The 18,584-nt window shown below is 42.2% G+C and overlaps 1 protein-coding gene across 6 annotated transcripts in view; it reads left to right on the forward strand.

The window, feature by feature from the left end:
- The window catches only part of EXOC6B (exocyst complex component 6B), a 456,321-nt gene that overhangs the window by 396,628 nt on the left and 41,109 nt on the right, over positions 1 to 18,584 (forward strand). Inside the window, exon 22 of one of the 6 annotated variants that reach the window (XM_075128159.1) lies at positions 10,425 to 11,849. The exons of the other annotated variants lie outside the window; for them this stretch is intronic. Within the exon in view, the coding sequence (XP_074984260.1) occupies positions 10,425 to 10,427 (3 nt within the window). The 3' untranslated portion in view covers positions 10,428 to 11,849. Of the gene's footprint in view, positions 1 to 10,424; positions 11,850 to 18,584 lie in introns of those variants that run through there. 6 annotated transcript variants of the gene reach the window in all.

Genomic DNA, 18,584 nt, shown 5'->3' on the forward strand with positions numbered 1-18,584 from the left:
TGCCTTCAAGGCCCTGCATAAATCCGTCCCTCTTTAGTTTCTCTTCCCGCATACATGGCCCCTACACATTGCCAGTGATGGCAGCCATGCTGCCTCCTTTGGCCACGAGTGTTTCTGTGATTTCTTGCATGCTGCTCCCTATGCATGGAGTACCCCTGCAAGACGGGCCCATAAAGCCACCAATCTCCTCCTCCTCCTCCTGGTACAAATACCCATTTCCACCAGGACACCTGCAAAAAAAGAGCCAGATGTTGATTTACGTTTGTTTATGCTTTTTAAAAAAAGTGTGTTCCACCAGGCTGTGCACTAGTCTTTGATGAGTAACTGCATAATCTTCTTGCCATAGTCCCTGCCCTTCCTCCCCAAACACCTTCCTGCTCTTCTGTTTCTCTTTTTGATATCGCATAATGCAAGGAACTCATTGGTCAGATTATCCTCTGTTTGCATTGTGAGGCAACTATCGTGTTTTGGCCTTGTCTAAAGTAGAGAATTGATCTGATTGTAACTGAAGTGGTTGAAGCACAAGTGGTTCCGTGAGTCCACCCCTGCCTGTCTGAACCAGTTTAAGGGCCATTGCAGGGTTGCCCTGTGGTTTAACTAGTGCTGATTTAAATTGTCAGTTGCAATGCCGGCTGGGTATCTTTCCCACAGTTCCTGGCTCAGCTCTCAGAAGGAGTGCATTCTGGGGGATTTCCTAAAACCACCAGGACAATAGTCGGAGACTGGTCAAACCACTTCAACTAGTGGCCATTCATCCACACTGGTGCTGAAATGGTCAGCCTGAAATAGTTCTAACTGAACTAACGCCCATGAAAAATCCTAGTCTGCATGGCACAGCTGGTAAAGTATTTGGAAAATGTTTGTGTGTGGACTCAAAATGCAATGAAAATGTGCTAGGAGGTTAAAATGGTTCTGAGCATGTCCTTTACTGTAGACAAGGCATTGGGGCACTATTAAAAGAATTAATGACAATGTTTTAAAAATCCCTTTTGGCTGCCTCTACTCCACAGATCTGCTGCAAACTTCCCTTCATTCAAATAATCATATAGAAAAAAGCGATGCCAATTTTTAAAAATTATGCACAAGGCAGTTTGTTGCCATCAGTAGGCATGGGTTTTTTTGTGTGTTGTTACTGTTTACTTGATCCCCTCCCAGTTGCTCTAATCTTCCCAATCCGTCTCTGTGATAACGCTCTCTGCTCAACCCCCTCTGAGCTGCCACAGCACTTCTAATCCCCCAGAAAAGAAGTAAACTGTTGCTCTCCTTGTATGTGCATAAGCAAATTCTCCTTGTATGAATTCCCTTTAGAAAGCACACTGCTCTTTATAGAATTAATGCAGCTCTCGTTCTCATCTCTTTATCTATTTAGTTTGTCTTTTTGTTTAAGTTAAGTGCTGCTGCTCCTTTGAATATTTCTGGGGGGTAGGGGAACTGCCTCTTAGGTGAGTTGGCGACATTACGCTGGCAGAATAGTCTCTACTGGTGTCTTAGTATGTACTAAATAAATAGCATAGCTTAGAGCATCCTAAAGACTCTGTTGTGCTATTACAGAACAAAGGCAAAAACAATCCCCAGAAATAAGAAGGTGCAGGGTAATTTATCAATCAGATCTTCTTATTGCTGTTAGTAGAAAATGCTCTAAATGAAACACTTCCCCACTTCAAAAAAAAGTCATCCTAGCTTTACAGTCTTAACAGATTGTATCTTATAAGTATTCCCAGTAGCGGACAAACCTGTGCAATGTAAGGTCCCCGTGTTAGGCCTTGTTAACACACCACTTGAGAGCTTATGTCAAAGCGTCAGAATCATAGTCTGCACATGTTATCGATTTAAATGACCGTTATCACCACTAAAAATTGATCTTAGGTTTTCATTCGGCTAGGTAGGGTTTCAACAGCAGTTTATTCAGAGTTATCTAATTTTAATGATCTAGCTTGCATTTCTTCTGCAAATGTATGTTTTATGACTGAGCCTTTCAGGAAAAAGAAGGGATGGTGAGTGAAAACCAGGTCATCCATTCAAAACCTGGCAGCCACATAGAAAATTCAAGACCTGCAGGTTATTGGATCACTCTGGGTCCTTCATTATAAAGGCATGAGGTGGGCAGAAATTGAGATTTTAAATCAGATTGTGTTTTTTTAAATGCTTGAGTCCCAGTCCTGTGTCTTAACCACAAGACCCTCCTTCCTGAACTGAGGCTGCTTATGTCTACAGTGCCAGAAATATGTGTGGCACTTTACAGAGAAGTAAAAGAAATATCCCTGCTCTGAAGAACTTACTTTCCGAACCTCTGAGCAGCTTTCAAATACTTGCCATTTGGGGAGGAAAAATAATAAAGCCAGAAAAATGTTTGTTTATAGAGACCATCATTTGTAACTATCGCTGTTTGCATTCATAATTTAGATGGGAATCCTTTGCTCCATGGTTGCATTTCTTGTAAGCATTGCTTCTCAGTCTCCTTAACATCATGGAGTTCCTCAGCAAGTGTGGGTTCTGGGGGAAGGTTACCCTTTGTATTCTTGTGTGCTTATTCTCCCTATGTTGATTGAACTTTGGGCATTTAGCACATGGGAATATGTCGTGCTCTTTTATGTGAGGGAACTGGCCTGAGTTCAGCACATGCTTTGGAGCACACTGCTAGTGTTCTAGGTAATGTAACCTCAAATCTTTTTTATTACATAATATTATGGAATTTCTACAAATAAATCTCTCTGAAGATTATCAAACTGGAAAATCCAAACGGCTGAGGAGCAATCCAGGGCTTTTCCCGTCAACTTGATTAACACCAGAGTGCAATGTTATTGTGAACAATTGCAAAAAAATCTTTTATACAATCAAATTTGCTGTTGCATGGGGATTTTTTTTTTTTTTGATCCAGTGTTCATCTCTACATTGACTCCTCTGGTTTGTTGTTATCTCTAAAATGTTCTATCTCTAAAGGTGAAAAAAGAAAAATCTAAGATGCATAAGGACCAAAATATCAAGTATGAAATCATGGGAAAATCTGTTTGAGGAAGGCCATTAAATGAGCTTAGTTTTTATAAACAAATACATCATAATGTTTTTAAATGCTTTGTTAGACTCTACATAAATAAAATTCTTAGATTCATTTAGATGATGAGGGGAATCATTAAATAAAGCTGCATCCACGTGTCTTGGGACATGTCACAGTGCTCTCCCTGTACTTGAGCCTGGAACAAGTTGAAATTCATATTAAATCACCTGTAAAAATGAGGACTGAATCACTGACTTGGCGGTTGTCACAAGAAAGTGTTGTGAGGTTCTAACCAACAAGCATTGCTTTGCATTGATGTTCTTCTGGAAATCGTGGCGGGGGGGGGCAGTTGGGTTGTTGGTAGGCAGGTTTCTGCTCCTTACCTGTAAGCAGCAGTGACAGTAATATCAAGGGTGGCCTTTTATTTACTTGTTTTTATTGATCTGTGTAACAAGTAAGGGTATTGTTGGGTGCTTAGGGGATATGAATGCATTAAAATTATGAGGGACAACACCAAGGCAGCTGTAGATCTCTGTATGTGGCTTCTGACTGACTGACTTACTCCTGACTTCTGCTACCCACTCTTTACACAGTGAGTTGTGTTTTGCACAGCAGAAAACGCACTTAACTATATCAGATCAAGGTGATGCTATCTGTTTCGTGTGTGACAGTCGTACCTGCTGTGAAGTAACTTGTGGCTCATACAGAGAGCTAGCTTAAGCAGTAATGCCGAACAGAGGGAGCGTTAGCATGAGATGATTGAACTTTCAGGGGACTTGTGAAGCACGGAAACGGTGGTGATTTTTCCACTTTTGTAATTTACAAAAGGATGAATTAGGGCAAAAAACACCATTTTTTTAAAAAAAGCCATTTTGGCCTTGCTTTTTACTCTGTCCTGTTGTACGAAAACAGGGGATGCCAGCTAAAATGTAAATGGTTGTGAATTTGAAATATAGCAAAATACTCTTTCCACATTAAATAGTCACTTTATGGCAGTGGTTTCCAACCTGTGATCTGCAGACCCCCAGACTTCCAAAGGGGTCCGCACCTGCATTCAAAAATGTTAGGGATCTACAGATGAAAAAAGGTTGGAAACACCGCTCTCTGGAATTCACTGCCACAGGAGATCATCAAGAGAAACTGAAGTAGCTGGGTTTAAAACATAAAAAATATGACCATCTACAGCTACCTAAGGTGAAAATAATGAGAAGTGGGTCTCCACTCTTAAGTCGGGTGTCCTTTTTTGAGGCGGGGTGGGGTTGTCTAAAGGTTGTAGAAGTTACAAGAGCTTTTCAATATAATTGGGGGTCTGGACTGCCGAGATTCTGTGGATTCAGAGGTGTGCAGCGTAGCTTCCCCTGAGATAATAGGGACTCCTAGTTTTCAGCACTTTGGAAAATACAGGCTTTAGAACCCTAACTTGTAGGCTCCTATTTTTGAAAATTGTGGCCCAAAGTTGTTGTTCCCTGCCTGTGGCACACAATAGTGTGGTCTCCTGAGGTCTGTAATACTTTGGCCTAAACCCAGTTGTTGGCTGTAATGTGCGAGGGTGGTTGAGGGGTGGCAGTGACCTGGGATATACAGGAGGCCAGACTAGATGATCTGGTAGTCCATTCTGGCCTTAAACTCTGCATCTGTTTCTGTCGGTGTGTTACCTACTGGTTAAAAGTCCTCTGGGATTCTCTGCAGCCTGCATGTGTGTTCTTTGTGCCGCAGCAATATGGATACTATGAAGTTGTGTGGCCACTGGGATGCTGTTCCTTGCGCCCTGTACGTAACTTCCATTTAAGATGTTGCACAATATTCTAAAGACATTGGAGAGAAATGAATAAATTGCATTGGAGAGAAATGAATAAATTGCATTGAATAGAATTACGTGAGTGCTGTAACAGAAAAATGTATTCCTCCTTCCCTTACAGCTTTCCATCTCCTTCAACCACATTGCCCTCCTCTGTCTGTCGTAAGGCCATAACCTCGGAGGAGCACTCCATTTACAGTTCACACTATCACAAGGTCAGAGCCAGTGTAGAAATAGTATTCGGCACCAAGAACAATCTCAAACTAATGTTAGTCTGACTGGCTCTGATAAAATCAAGGAACTTCAGAAATAAGGCTTCTATTCGCCCTGTAACTTTACAATGCAGTGTATTTAAACTTGCTCTGCAGTGATCATCCTCTCCTAAGATACCAGCCTAGAAACTTTTTTTTTAAGTTTTATTTTTCAAGCAAAATTCATTCAATTGATCAAGACAGTTAATGGGAGAGGAAGGATGGTCCTTGGGTTAAAGCACTAAACTGGAATACTTAGGAAGCCTAGGTTTAGATACTGACTCTTCCAGGCTTTCTGTGTGACCTTGGGCAAGTCACTTAATCTCTCTGCCTCTCAGTGCCCCGTCTACACAATCCATCCTTCCTCACGCTTCTCGTCTGCCTTCTGTGTTTAGATAGTCCCTTCGCTGTAGAGCTTACAACCTCTTGCTATGTGCATGTACAACACCTAGCTCAATGGGACCATGATCTTGATTGGCGTCTCCAGGTGCTAACGTGATGCAAATAATGATGATGAAACAATCATTGTTCCTGGCATTAGGATGAAGGAATGAAATTCTGTTACTTTGTGGATTTTTTGTTTTTCATTATTGATTTGTTGTTTATATTGCCTTAGCAAAAAGCCTAACCATAGCACCCGCAGGTCCCATTGAATTAGGCATTATACATACAGACACAGGGATAGATGTGGTCCCTGCTCCAAAGAGCTTACATTTTACTTTCCAGTATACTGCAATTCCCTTACCTCCTTCTCCTAACCAGTACAGTTGATAGCCAAGTGATATCTCCAGTTATGCTGCTTAGGTCAGGGTCCCTATACCATTGCTAGACATTCTTGTTCACCTGGTTTTCCCCTTTACATTTCTCACTTTGATACTTGTACATATTTATAGTCTTTATTTTTAGCTGAGTCCATTTCTATGTAACATCCTGTTACTTTTCAGAAATTACTTGTGGCCTCAACCTGTCCCTCCTCCAGGTCAGCTGTAGTTTCTTCCCTACCCTTTGTTACCTTTCATGTCACTGACATCCCTAGCTGGTTTATCTGTCCAACCTGAGTGCTCTTCAGCACCTGCCTGCTGTCCCCACAGCCTGACCAGAGGTACTGGAAGGGAGTAAATACACCAAGGAAAAGGAATTGTTTAGTATAATCAAAGGGGCTGGGGGGAGTAACTCAGAGCAATGGGATAAGATTAGGACATGGGAAATTTAGACTGGAGTTTTCTGACTGATATTTTATTAACAGCTGGAGTAATCTCACAGGGAAAGTGGGAGCTTCATCACTTAACACATGTAGAACTAGGCTGGACAAAACACCACTAGATGCACAATAGTAAAAAATCCTGCATTGGCGAAAGAAATTGGACGAGAAAACCTAAGGGGAGTTTTCCATCTCTAGATTCTATTAAATAATTTGTTTAATATAGTTATTATTTATTTGGTATAACAAGATTCCTTGTTCATCTGTGGAGTAAATGTGATATAATTGCATTGTAGAGTTTCAATAGTGAAATTGGCTGCTTAAAGGGACACCAGTGACTTGTAATAAAGTCAATTAGGAAAAAATAGTTGTTATTAACATTGTGTTGGGTATTTTCCAGTCATCGGCAGTGTGCCTACAGTCTTAAGAAATGAGTTAAAATTAATTTCAGGTGGTGCCCACTGCCAACGTTTGTGGTTTTACCATCACACTTTTCTGTTTGTGTAGATGTTCTTTTCACATCCCACTCCCAGGGCTGTGTGAAAGATCCACACAAATAGAGCAAACTGACCCATCCGGGCAAACGGTGAAACTATACCAGCGCTGTCAAATGCGCAAAGTGAACAATCTGACAAAACAGAGAATTCTTAAACCTAAGCTTCATTCTCCAAAGCAGTTTCTAACAACAGGTAAATCAAAATTCAGATAGAAGAGATTTTTGTTGCAGTTGACTCTTGGAACTCTGTCACTTGGAACTCTGTAGAGACTGCTCAGGTCAGGAGTGGGGCAAGAAAGCTGATTTATACTTCCAAGGAACTTAGCAGTCACAAAAGGTCCAGCCACTCTGCATGTGGAATAACACTGTTCACTGTTTCTGTCACCAGTGACTAAGCATATCAAAACAATTCTCAGACAGGAAAAAGCATTTGCATCCATACAATGTCTGCAAAGCTAAAAAGACTTTGCTTACTGGTGGCTGTATTACGGTGAAATGCTTTGAAACATATGTTCCATTTTTAAACAAACAAGTGTGGCGTTCTTGGACGTCTGTGTTACAGTTATGCCATGGACCTGCGACATTGATAAGGAAAACAGAATAATTTGCACCCTCCCAGGTGTTAGGATAAAGAATGAAATAATAAAGGTGAAGGATTCCTAAATTCTGGGGAATTCCCTCTAATTAAAATCCATGTGGGAACAAATGACACCCATCAAGTAACTAAAATCAAAGGTAACTTCAGGGACCTGAGAAGAGAACTCAAGGTGGGATCTGCAAAAAGGGTCAATGCAGATGAACACGAGTGTCCTTCCTGTGGCAAGTGCTAATGAAGAAAGGAGAAGTCTATACTGGATCTAAAGTAATGGCTGTTCAGAGAATAGTGCAGAGGAGAGTTGTTGGATTCACAGAGCATCTGAGAGCTTTCTGTGGTGAGAGGTGGCTGTTAAGATTAGACTTCCACTTCAGCAGATGGGGTAACAACTTCCTGAATATAAAACTGGAAGACTTAGTAGGTGGGCAGGGAGACAGATTTTGCTTTGCTCAATCCGTCCTGTACTCCAACATAAATTCAAAAAGTTTAAGGCCTGAAGGAATCATTTGATCATCTAGTCTGATCTCTTGTATACCACAGGCCTTTAAATGTAACCGAGTTACCCCAATTATTGAGACCAATAACTCGTGTTTGACTGAAGCATATTTTCCAGCAAGGCATCAGGTCTTGATTTGAAGATATCAATAGATGGAGAATCCTCCACTTCCCTTGGTAGGCTGCTCCAATGGCTTATCACACTCACTGTTAAATATGTGTGCCTCATTTGTCATTTGAATTTGACTTTTGCTTCCAGCCGTTGGTTCTTGTTCTGCTAGGTTAGAGCCCTTTAGTACCTTGCTATTTTCTTCCCTTGAAGATGCATTGTAATCAAGGCACCTCTCAATCTTCATTTTGATACACTAAACAGACTGAGCTTCTTAAATCTGTCACTGTAAGGCAGTTTCTCTATTCCTCAGATAATTTTTGCTGTTCTTTTCCTGCACCCTCTCCAATTTCTCAACATCCTTTTTAAAATGTGGACAACTGAAGTGGATAGAGTGTTCTGCTCCTTCTCACTAATCCCCTGTTTATATAGCCAAGATGCACATTAGTCCTTTTTCCCACAGTATCACACTGGGAGCCAATGTTGACTTGCTTGAGACCTAAAACCTTTTCAGTCACTGCTTTCCATTATACAGTCCCCCATTCTGTGTATGGCCTGCATTCCTTGCTCCTAGGTGTATAACTTTGCATTTGGCTGTGTTAAGACACATTTTCTTTGTTTGTCCCGTCCTCTTCATTATTTACCACTCTGCTAATCTTTGTGTCATACGCAGATTTTATCAGCCATGATTTTATAATTAGTTCCAGATCATTGGTGTAAATATTAAATAGTTCCAGGCCTAGAATGGTTCCACACGAGAACCTCATTTAGAGCCCACCTCTCCCATTTGATGGCGATTCCCCATCGACAACTGCTTTTTGAGGTCTGTCAGCCACTTCTAAATCCATTGAATGTGTGCTCTATTGATAGAGTATAGCGCTAAATTTCAATCAGAATGTACTAGGTCAAATGCCTTACAGAAGTCTAAATATATGACATTTATGCCATTATCTTCATCACCAAACTTGTAATCTCAATAAAAAATGAAGTCAGGTTGTTTTGTTTGACAAGGCTTTTTTTTTTTTTCCCCACAAAACCATGTGGTCTGGAATAAATTCTTTTCCTATCCTTTAATTCTTTCTCGGTTGAATCCTGTATCAGCTTTTCCATTATGTTGCCTAGGGTTGATGTCAGGCTGTTCCACTTGCCCTTTTTAAAAAACAATATGGGCACGTCATTAGTGTGATGAAGTGGGAATTTTCTATACTATTTGTCTCACTCCTAGGCATGGCTCAGTTTCCCTATGTATTTAGCATGGCTAACCAGTGGGTGCAAAAGGGTTAGCACTGGTCCTGGCACAGCACAGGAGCCAGGAGAGGATGGGTCACCTTGCTCTCTTGGGGGAATGGATAGGATCGTTAAAGAACTGGCTGAAACTGGCTTAAATCCACAGAGAGTCTAGCAAGACAAAGAGATGCACCAACCACTGAGCAATCAACACTTAATAGCAGGAAATCCCAGCTGGTGGAACTGAGCTGTAAAACAAGGTGCCAGGTGACTTGAAGAAGGGGGCTTTTTGAAGGGACTTGGCAGCATGGACAACTAAGAGGGAAACAGAGAGAGCGAGCCAGAGCTGGAGTCCATCACAGCTTGGCTAGCTCATCATGGCACTGGTTTGACCAGGGTAGACTATGGCTTAACTTCTGTCTCTTTGTGCCAACCTAAGGACTCTTTAAGATTCTGTCGACAGGTGACTAATAAATGGTTACCTTGTTTTTGAAAAAGGCTGTCTGGGTCACTGTAAATACTCACTGAGAGCATTGGGCCCTGCGAGGGCACAATACATGCTTTCCGCAGGAGCTTGGTTTGGTTGGATTTGCTGCAAGGAGTCATGGAAAGAGACCAGGAACACTGGTGCCGAAAGCCCAGTCTCAGAGGTCACAGACTTGCCTCTGTGGAACTGTGTGGGTCCTTGGGTCCCAGCACACTAAAAGGGTTACTCCCAGGAAACAGGTGACAAGCTGGGGCATAGACCAGACCCTGTGACTCTGTAAAAATTAGCACTTCTAGTCTTCTGGAATTTCTCCAGTATGCCAAGATTTATTCAAAATTGACATCAGTGGGCCAGAGATCTCCTCAACCAACATATTTGGGACTCCTGAGTGCAAGTGATATAGAGCTGCTGATATAAAAAATGTTTATCCCTAGTAGATAGTGCTTAACATCTAAAGAAGAAACTAAGTTATGTAACGGAATCCCAGATGCGTAATGGGAGTGTTCTCTTTTCTTTGGAGCATGAGTTCGTAGCTGCTATCAGTCAGGACAATAGATTTAGTGGACCAGTAATCTGATCCATTATGACCATTCTATGATGGCACTGCAATGTTGGTTGTTGAGGGAGGGAAAAGGAGGGAGAAACGGAACATTTCAGTGCAGAATCAGAGTGTTGGATTTTTAACTGTGTACACTGGAGTGGAGCCATCTCCATATAAAAAGGAAGCTCTTACAACCACAAATGTTGTTATTAATTTATTTGTATTACAGTAGTGCTTAGAAGTCCCATCTGAAACCAAGCGCTCACCAAGCTACGTCACCATGCTACAGCAAGAGAGACCGTCTCTGCCCCGAGGAGTTTGCAGTCTAAGTGGACCAGACAGACAAACGGGTGGGGAAGAGGAACTGTTGTTGCTGCCATTTTCCAGATTGGGAACCAGAGCACATGAAATGATTTTTTTCAAGGTCCTAGGGAGTCTGAGTTAAAGCCGGTAACAGAGCCTAGTTCTCCTGGATAGCCCCAATCCAGTGCTTTAACCTGAAGACCATCCTTCCTCTCCAGATTGGGGCACAGTTTCTGTCAAGACAGACTTGTGGGAAAGTGGAGTCCTGGCAAATTTTGACCAGAATTCTGGTTTTGTTAAAAATGTTGCCATCGGTGAAAATCTGGAGCTGGCAAGTCATCTAGTCACTCCGTCTGCAAATGCAACCTTCTGTACAATGAATTTCCAAGTGACTTTTTCAGTATAATATCTTGACAAATGGAGTTCCCATGACTTTCCACTGTCTTCCTATCCCTCCCATACAGTCACTGAATGTACAGCTTCACATTTTCCAGCGTCCCACAGCTAAACTGTAGTAGAAGAAACATAAAAACCAGAAAATGGATTCTAATTACTGGAAAGAAAAGCAGCTGAAAGAAAGATAATGGTGTGTGTCCATCTCCCTAATATATGTCCTTTAGCAGGAGTCAGTGTCAGCAGCCTGAACCAGAAAAGAATGAAAAATGGGGCTCAACGCTAAAATGTGTGGTACTCCTCATCATCTCCTGTTTGATTAACAGGTGATTGGTGCAGCAGCACCTTACCATTTACCTCTTCGGCCTGCGTGTAGCAGAGACTTCAGCCTTTTACTTGATCTTTCTTGACACTGAGAAACTGTAACTTAAGTTGCTTGTTCTTTCGTACTCTACATACTGCATCACTAGACTTAAAAGAAGCATAGAATGGAAGGGCTTCTTGTACTAGCTTTCTGTATCCTACCAATGGGTGCCGTGTGTTCATTTCCCAAGGCTTTCCTCTTTTGGATGCATTATTTCTAAGAGTCTTGCTGTACAAGAATTTACGCTGGGTTGCTGCCATCGGACAATTGCTTTCCTCCATTACTGTAGTGGCTTTTCTAAAGGCCACAGTATGAGAGGTTGGCAAGAAGGAGCTTAGATTCACTCAGAGGAAGTATTACTGGGCTATCAACAGTGCTGTCGTGTGTGCTTGTTGCTTGAGAATAGGACGAAGAACCAGGAATCCTGGGCTCCATTTTCCTGTAGTCAGCCAGTGACTAGTTGGGGCAATGCAGATAAGTCAGATGACCTGCCTGTGCCATGTTGGTTGATAACTGTACATTAAAAATGTAGCAGCCAAATTCTGAGAGGCTTTGAGAACCCCGAACTCCTCCTGAAGTCCATGAGAAATGTGTGTGCTGGGTGTCCTTCAGAATTAGACCATTAGTTACTTTTCTCTCTTTAAAAAGTTCTGGGGAGGGAAATCTGGCAAGGGCCACTCTATCTGCTGGGCCTTGTGTAGCATGAGACCTTTCCATCACTTGCTGGAGGAGGCTGCATTTTAGAATGTCCTCTTTCAATTGAATCACACCACAGAGAGCCAGGAGGAGAAGGGGAAAGTCCCTCTACCTGTGGCATTTAGGAGGGAAAGCCAGAGTCTGATGCACACACCAGAATTCCCTGTACTGAGCCCTGCCTAATAAAGGATTGACCATTAACTTCAGCAAGAACAGACTTGTGTACCCCAAGTCTGCTTGGTAGCATGTGGGTGTTGACATTAACGGAGCTGTATTCTTCAAACGTTCCAGCTTCCTGCTGGCTGAACCTGATCACCCTGAGTCTGAGCAGTTTATTCTTTTATAAATGGAGCTCAATAATGAAACAGAACCACATGTTTTTTTCCAAATACCATGTTAATTTTAAAAAGGCCCTTTTCATTAGACGTTTTATACACAAGGGCTACAGATTACAAAGGCAGAAAATTAAATTGTAAACTATACACCGATGCCTAAAAGAAATGAAAGGGGGAGGGGGAAGTAATCGGAGACGCTAACCCTTCCTTTTACCCTCTCTGCAATGAACATTCACATGGAATGCAGGCCGGGGGAGACTAGATTGTTTCATAATCTATAAACCACAAAGGATGGGTCAGATCTTTATCATTTTTAAATTATTCTCATAACTCAGGGTTTGCACACTTTCCCAGAGTTAAATGATTTTAGTAGACAGGCTTAAAATGAATGGGGGGATTTGATCTTTTTTTTCCATTGCATTTTCCAAATATCTAATTCCTCTCCAGCTACAAAAAATTGACCGGGAGCATTAATCCCTTTTCTGCTCCAAAATCTTCTAATCAATGTTAATTATTACAGTAAATTCACCTCCACTGAACTTATTGAGAGTCTATGTGTTTCATGACTGGGGCTCTGTCAGCAGTTCCAAGTTCATCAGTGTGCTTTCTGTTTCAGCACTCAGTGTGTGATAAGTTTGGAAAAATTTCAAAATCCTCCATGGATTTGCCTCTCTCTAATTTCCACCTGTCTAGTCCCTTCACACTTTGGGTATCCCTTACTCTGATCATGTGAGTCTTCTCCTCTGCAGCTCCTATCTTCTGGAACATCCTCTGTATTTCCACCTCTCTGTGCCTTTTCAAGTCTTAGCTGAAAATCTCTCTTGTCTACATCTCTTAATTTCTCTCACCCTCTGCTATGACTTGTTTCACATTGTACTGTGAAGCCTTCTTTGATATGTTTGCATGAAAGATCCTATATCGAATAAAATTGGCCTTTTTATGTGCAACCAGTTCAATGTAGGACTTTGGGCAAGTCATTGATGGTCTGATATTTCAATAGGAGCTGCAGGTGCCGAGTGGCTCTGAAAAATCAGGCTGTTAATCTCTGTGCCTCAGTTTCCCCATCTGTACCTCACAGGGTGTTTTGAAGCTTAATTAACTATGCAGCACTTTGAGATCCTCAAATGAAAGCTCCAGTCAAAGTGCAAAGTATTATTATTGTCACTACATCACAGCTACCCATTGCATCCGATGAAGTGAGCTGTAGCTCACGAAAGCTTATGATCAAATAAATTTGTGAGTCTCTAAGGTGCCACAAGTCCTCCTTTTCTCATTGCTCATTTGTAATTTTTGCATCTCTGCCTCGATTCTTCCCGCAGCGCTCTCCATTCCCAAGTGCAGCGTTGACAGCCCGAACAGCTTGCTTCAGAATCTAGAGCTAGACTGCAGACAGATAAATATGTTGAACTAAGAGCTGTCACTTTTAGCTGCAGTTTATTGATCGTCAGTGACTAAAGCAGAATGAATAATTTAGAGAGCAGACAGCACCAGGTCTCCACTCTGTTGGGGCAGTTGTAGCAGCTTGTTATCATAATTAATTAAAATTCGCAATTTATCTTTAACACATACGGCATCAGGAATCAGATCATTTAGAGCTACACCATTTGTCTTCTGACACAGAGTAGGAATTGCCATAGTGACAGAAACCAGTGGTCCATGCAGCTGGGTAGTCTTTCTCTGACAGTGGCCAATGCCAGATGCTTCAGGGGCAGGAGCACAACCCCTGTAGCATACCTAACTGTGCAGTACTAAACCTAGCAATGGGATCCACTCATCTTTGGAATTATCTCCATAGGGAAGTGGTGGAAGCCTCATCATTTGGCATTTAAAACTGTATTAGAGAGAACACTAGTAATTTTACAATAGGGACCTATCCTGCACTGAGAGGATGATGCATAATCTAATGGGTCTTTTCCATCTCTTGAGTTGAAGTTTCTTCCTGATCCCAACTGGTGATCAACTCCTAGTAGGGCTTTCAGAATGAACTGAATGTATAGGGAGACATTTAAAAATAGAAATATGCATATTGAATATCAAATGCCTTTAATTCCCAGGGCAACTAAAAGCATTGTTTTTCCTATAACACATAGGGCATGCCTCACTGCAATAAAGCACCTGTGGCTGGTGCGTGTCAGCTGACTCGGGCTGTGGGGCTATAAAATTATGGGGTATATGTTCGGGCTCAGGCTTGAGTCTGAGCCCCTGTGAAAGGGAAGCTCCAGCCCCACACTGAGTCATCTGATAAAGGCCAGCCATGGGTGATGAACTTTCTGTGTAGACATACCCATTGTGGCTTCTTTTAGCTTCTCTTTCAGGCATTAGATTAGGCCCTGATGCATACAGATTTAATAACCTGTATGATTTCAGTCTTAGCTACTGTATCTCTATAAATACTGCTACTTTTTCTTGTAAATGCCTCGTCCCTTGTTAATCTTCCGAAATTCAGTAATCCCACAGGCTAACTGGAGACTGAATGAAAAAGCATTTTCTTCTTACACGTTTAAGATGTGTGACCTTTTTAATGTAGGTTTTGCTCTTTCTTGTATTATGAGTAGCCCTGGCAGAATTCAATTTTTATTTTTTACACAATTCTGACAGATGATAGCAATGTTATTTTTAGTGGGTTTTTTTTATTTGTATCCATTTGAATCTTACAATTGAGCAAAACTATGGCTTTTAAGCATTTGTTTAGATTTTTATCTATTTAAATTTTCACAGTTACGGGAACCTATGCAGGGGTGAGACAATTATTTAATCACAGTAGATGGTGAGATTCAAAGTTAGAGCTTTATAACCACTATAAAACACAAATGTCAACATCACATGTCAAAATATACAAAGTCAATATCCTTAAATCAAACTCTAATCCGTTCTCAAACAGCATCTCTCTTACTTTGCCAATTTGTACATTTTGGTTACTGCTGATGGAAATATTTTTTCATTGCTTTGTGCAGTCTCAGTGAAATCAATGTTTACCAACGTTTACCAGAAAAAATCCAATCCTTCCAAGCCTAGTTATGAGAGAGGGTAACCAGGTCATCGTTATTGTTATGCAACTAGCACCAGCAGCATGCAAGCTCCCTGTTCTACAGAGCTTACAGTCTAAATAGAAGGTTGGTGGATGAAATGAAAAGTGCATTTCAAGGAGGAAAGGAGATGAGGCATAGCTGATCAGATCAGAGATGTGATTCCCTGAGCAAGGATGCCACATGGAAGAAATCATGGAGGCAAGAATGAAAGATGAAGCTCATTGGCAAGGCTGTTAGCCATGTAGTCTGGGTGGAACCAAAAGCAGATGAGAATGGAAAGACAGACAGGAGCTAGTTTGTAGGGTCTTGAAGGCAAAGACAAGAAAGTTAAATTTCTGTGCATTTCTGTCTGTCGCTTGTTTTACCCCTCTCACCCAGCTGTATCTTAGCTGTTGCTCCTGGTAAACTTTGTTAGAACTAGTTTAAGGTAGGGATCAGTCATCCCATTGCTTGTTCGTGCTGTTCACATGTGATGCACGGAAGGTGCCTGGTAACAAAGCGGCTGCAGGCTCTGGACTGGGTCTCCAAAAATACTAAGCACGTTCAGGAAAGGGTGAGAGCAGTCCCACTGAGTGGGAAATGTAGTATCTCTCGCAATTTGAAATGAAATCTTGCTTACAGTTGCTTCTGGGGGTTTGCGAGTCATTCTATCCCGCATAGATCAAGAAATTACATAGTAGGATGGGTAGAGGAAAATCTGTCTACCCGAGTCTATAACTGTAGCAGCAGGTTGGAGTGGAAGTTGTCGTCATGTTGTCATCTGTCAACGTCCTTTTGGTTTTTCCATTTTTTTGTTGGTTAGTTGATTTCAAATATTTTCTTTTAGTGTCTCTTAGGCATCCTTTTCTTTGGTTTAGCTGTGCCCTGTATGAATGACTTATTGAGAAATTACAGTCTATCCATAGTCATGGTATCTAAATTCCCCCAGCAACTATTCTTCACTTTCTTTCTCACCTCAACTGTTAATGTCTAGGGTTAAGAGTTCCACCAAATAGTGGACTCAATTTCAGTGTTGGGTAAAAAAGTTCTGCTCTATATTAATACCTAGCACTTACCATCTTTAGATCTCAAAGTCCTTTACTAAGGAGGCTAATATCCTTATCCATTTTACAGATGGGGAAACAGGCATGGGGAGGTGATGTGACTTGGCCAAGGTCACCCAGCAGGGCAGTGGCAGAGCCAGCAATAGAACCCAGGTCTCCTGACTCCCAGTCCAGTGGTCAATCCACTAAGCCAGCGTTTCTCAAATTGGGGTCGGCGGACACCTGGGGGTCTGCGAAGGTACTCCAGCGGGTCCGGGGGGTTGCTGATCAACTCCTCCCCCTCAACACCTCCCCATCCCTCCTAGCGCCTCCTACCTGCCAGGGAACAGGCATGGAAGAGGTACTCGGGGGAAAGAGGGGGGCAGGCGCTCAGGGGAGGAAGTGGAAAGAGGCGGGAAAGAGGAGGGGCAGTGGTGGAGCAGAGGCAGGAAGAGGTGGGGTGGGGCTGGGGGCTTGAGGGAAGAGGTGGAGAGGGGGCGGGGCCTGGGGCTAAGCAGGGGAGTTGGGGGTCCACGGAAAAATTTTAAATCAAAATGGGGGTCCTTGGGTTACTAAAGTTTGAGAACCATTGCATTAGGCTATACTGCCGTGACTGTGAGTTTTCCTCCTATCGGGAAGCAAAGCGAAAGTCATAGGAATTATTAAAATCTCCATCCAAAGTTGGAATTTTGATGGTTAATTTGGATATCTTTCTTGGGAGCAGGACAGTGGGGTGGGAGGAGGTATTGTTTCATATTCTCTGTGTATATATAAAGTCTGCTGCAGTTTCCACAGTATGCATCCGATGAAGTGAGCTGTAGCTCACGAAAGCTCATGCTCAAATAAATTGGTTAGTCTCTAAGGTGCCACAAGTACTCCTTTTCTTTTTGCGAATACAGACTAACACGGCTGTTACTCTGAAATATATCCACATCATCTGAGCAGCTTTAGGAAATGCTGCAAAATCTTCCTCTTTCATTAGGTTTTTCCACTGTAACCAGAACAATATGCAGAGCATCAGCTGCCTCTCTCTCACTTCCCCCATCCCAAAACAACAAACCCTGCCCCAAACAGAGCTTTCTGTCCCCTGGAGAAGAACCAAAGACTTCATGAAATCCACTAGGAGCTTCACCACTGCTAATTTATTTCATGTTGAAGGTACTCAGATACTACAGTGAACGGTGGCAGGACAGAACCCCAACACAGATAGGTAGATCCAACACCCCAGCTTGAGCTGCTGCTTCAAATCTCAGTAAAGTCGTTCAGCTCGCTACAACTCTATCTTTTTATCACTAGGACAATATGGGTCAAGCTTAGGGTTGTTCAGTTCTTCCTATCTAGCTAGAAGCAGAGGTGAATTTTCTCAGTCACTTTTTAAGGAATTTCTTTCGAATCCCTGTAACTTCTCACCCAGAATGGAGACACTGATCTATACGTTGGCAATATGTTTCTCTGCAACAAGTGCTTGAATGTCTAACTTTCGGTATATAAATCTGTAAATAATTTAAACGTTGCCTGTCTGAAGAACCGGTTGCTGTCCCGCCTCTTGTCATTGCCCTGAGACTGCCAGGGTTGGAATTGCTGATGGTCCCATAGTAAAATCTCAAGAGAATGCAAGGGCAGCTCAGTTTTTGCCAAAGTTCCTGCATTGTTAGAATGTGCTTCTCCCATATTGTACCTTGGTGGGCTCTTCCTGAATGAGGTTAAAACTCTTCATCTGTTTCAGTTTGTGGAGATGTGTTGTCTGTTTTGGGTTTCTGTTTCTCTGATTGCTTGGGCTGCTAGGTTAGAAAGTCTGTATTTAGTTTAATTACTTTGCTAGGCAATCAGCGGCTTTTGGTTTTGGGCCATAAGAACTGCAATCTTACAATTTGAGCAGGGGAACTGGACTTCAGGATTCCAGTTTCTATTCTTCGCTCTCTTAGGGCTTGTCTATATTGGCACTGCTGCAGTCGATGCAGTGGTGTCGATTTAGTGGGTCTGATGGAGACAAGCTAAGTCGATGGCAGAGCGCTCTCCCTTCGACGTGTACTCCACCTCCCCAAGAGGTGGAAGATAAGTCCGCAGGAGAGCACCTTCCGTCAACATAGCATGGTGCAGACACTGCTGTAAGTCGACCTAAGTTACATTGACATCAGTTTCATAATTTATGTAATTGTAATTTATATCACTGAAGTAGCGTAACTTAGGTCAACTTACAGCTTTAGTGTAGACCAGCCCTGATTGACTAGGTGTGATCTAGGACAG

This window comes from Caretta caretta, chromosome 4 (assembly GCF_965140235.1).
Source record: "Caretta caretta isolate rCarCar2 chromosome 4, rCarCar1.hap1, whole genome shotgun sequence".
NCBI lineage: Eukaryota > Metazoa > Chordata > Testudines > Cheloniidae > Caretta > Caretta caretta.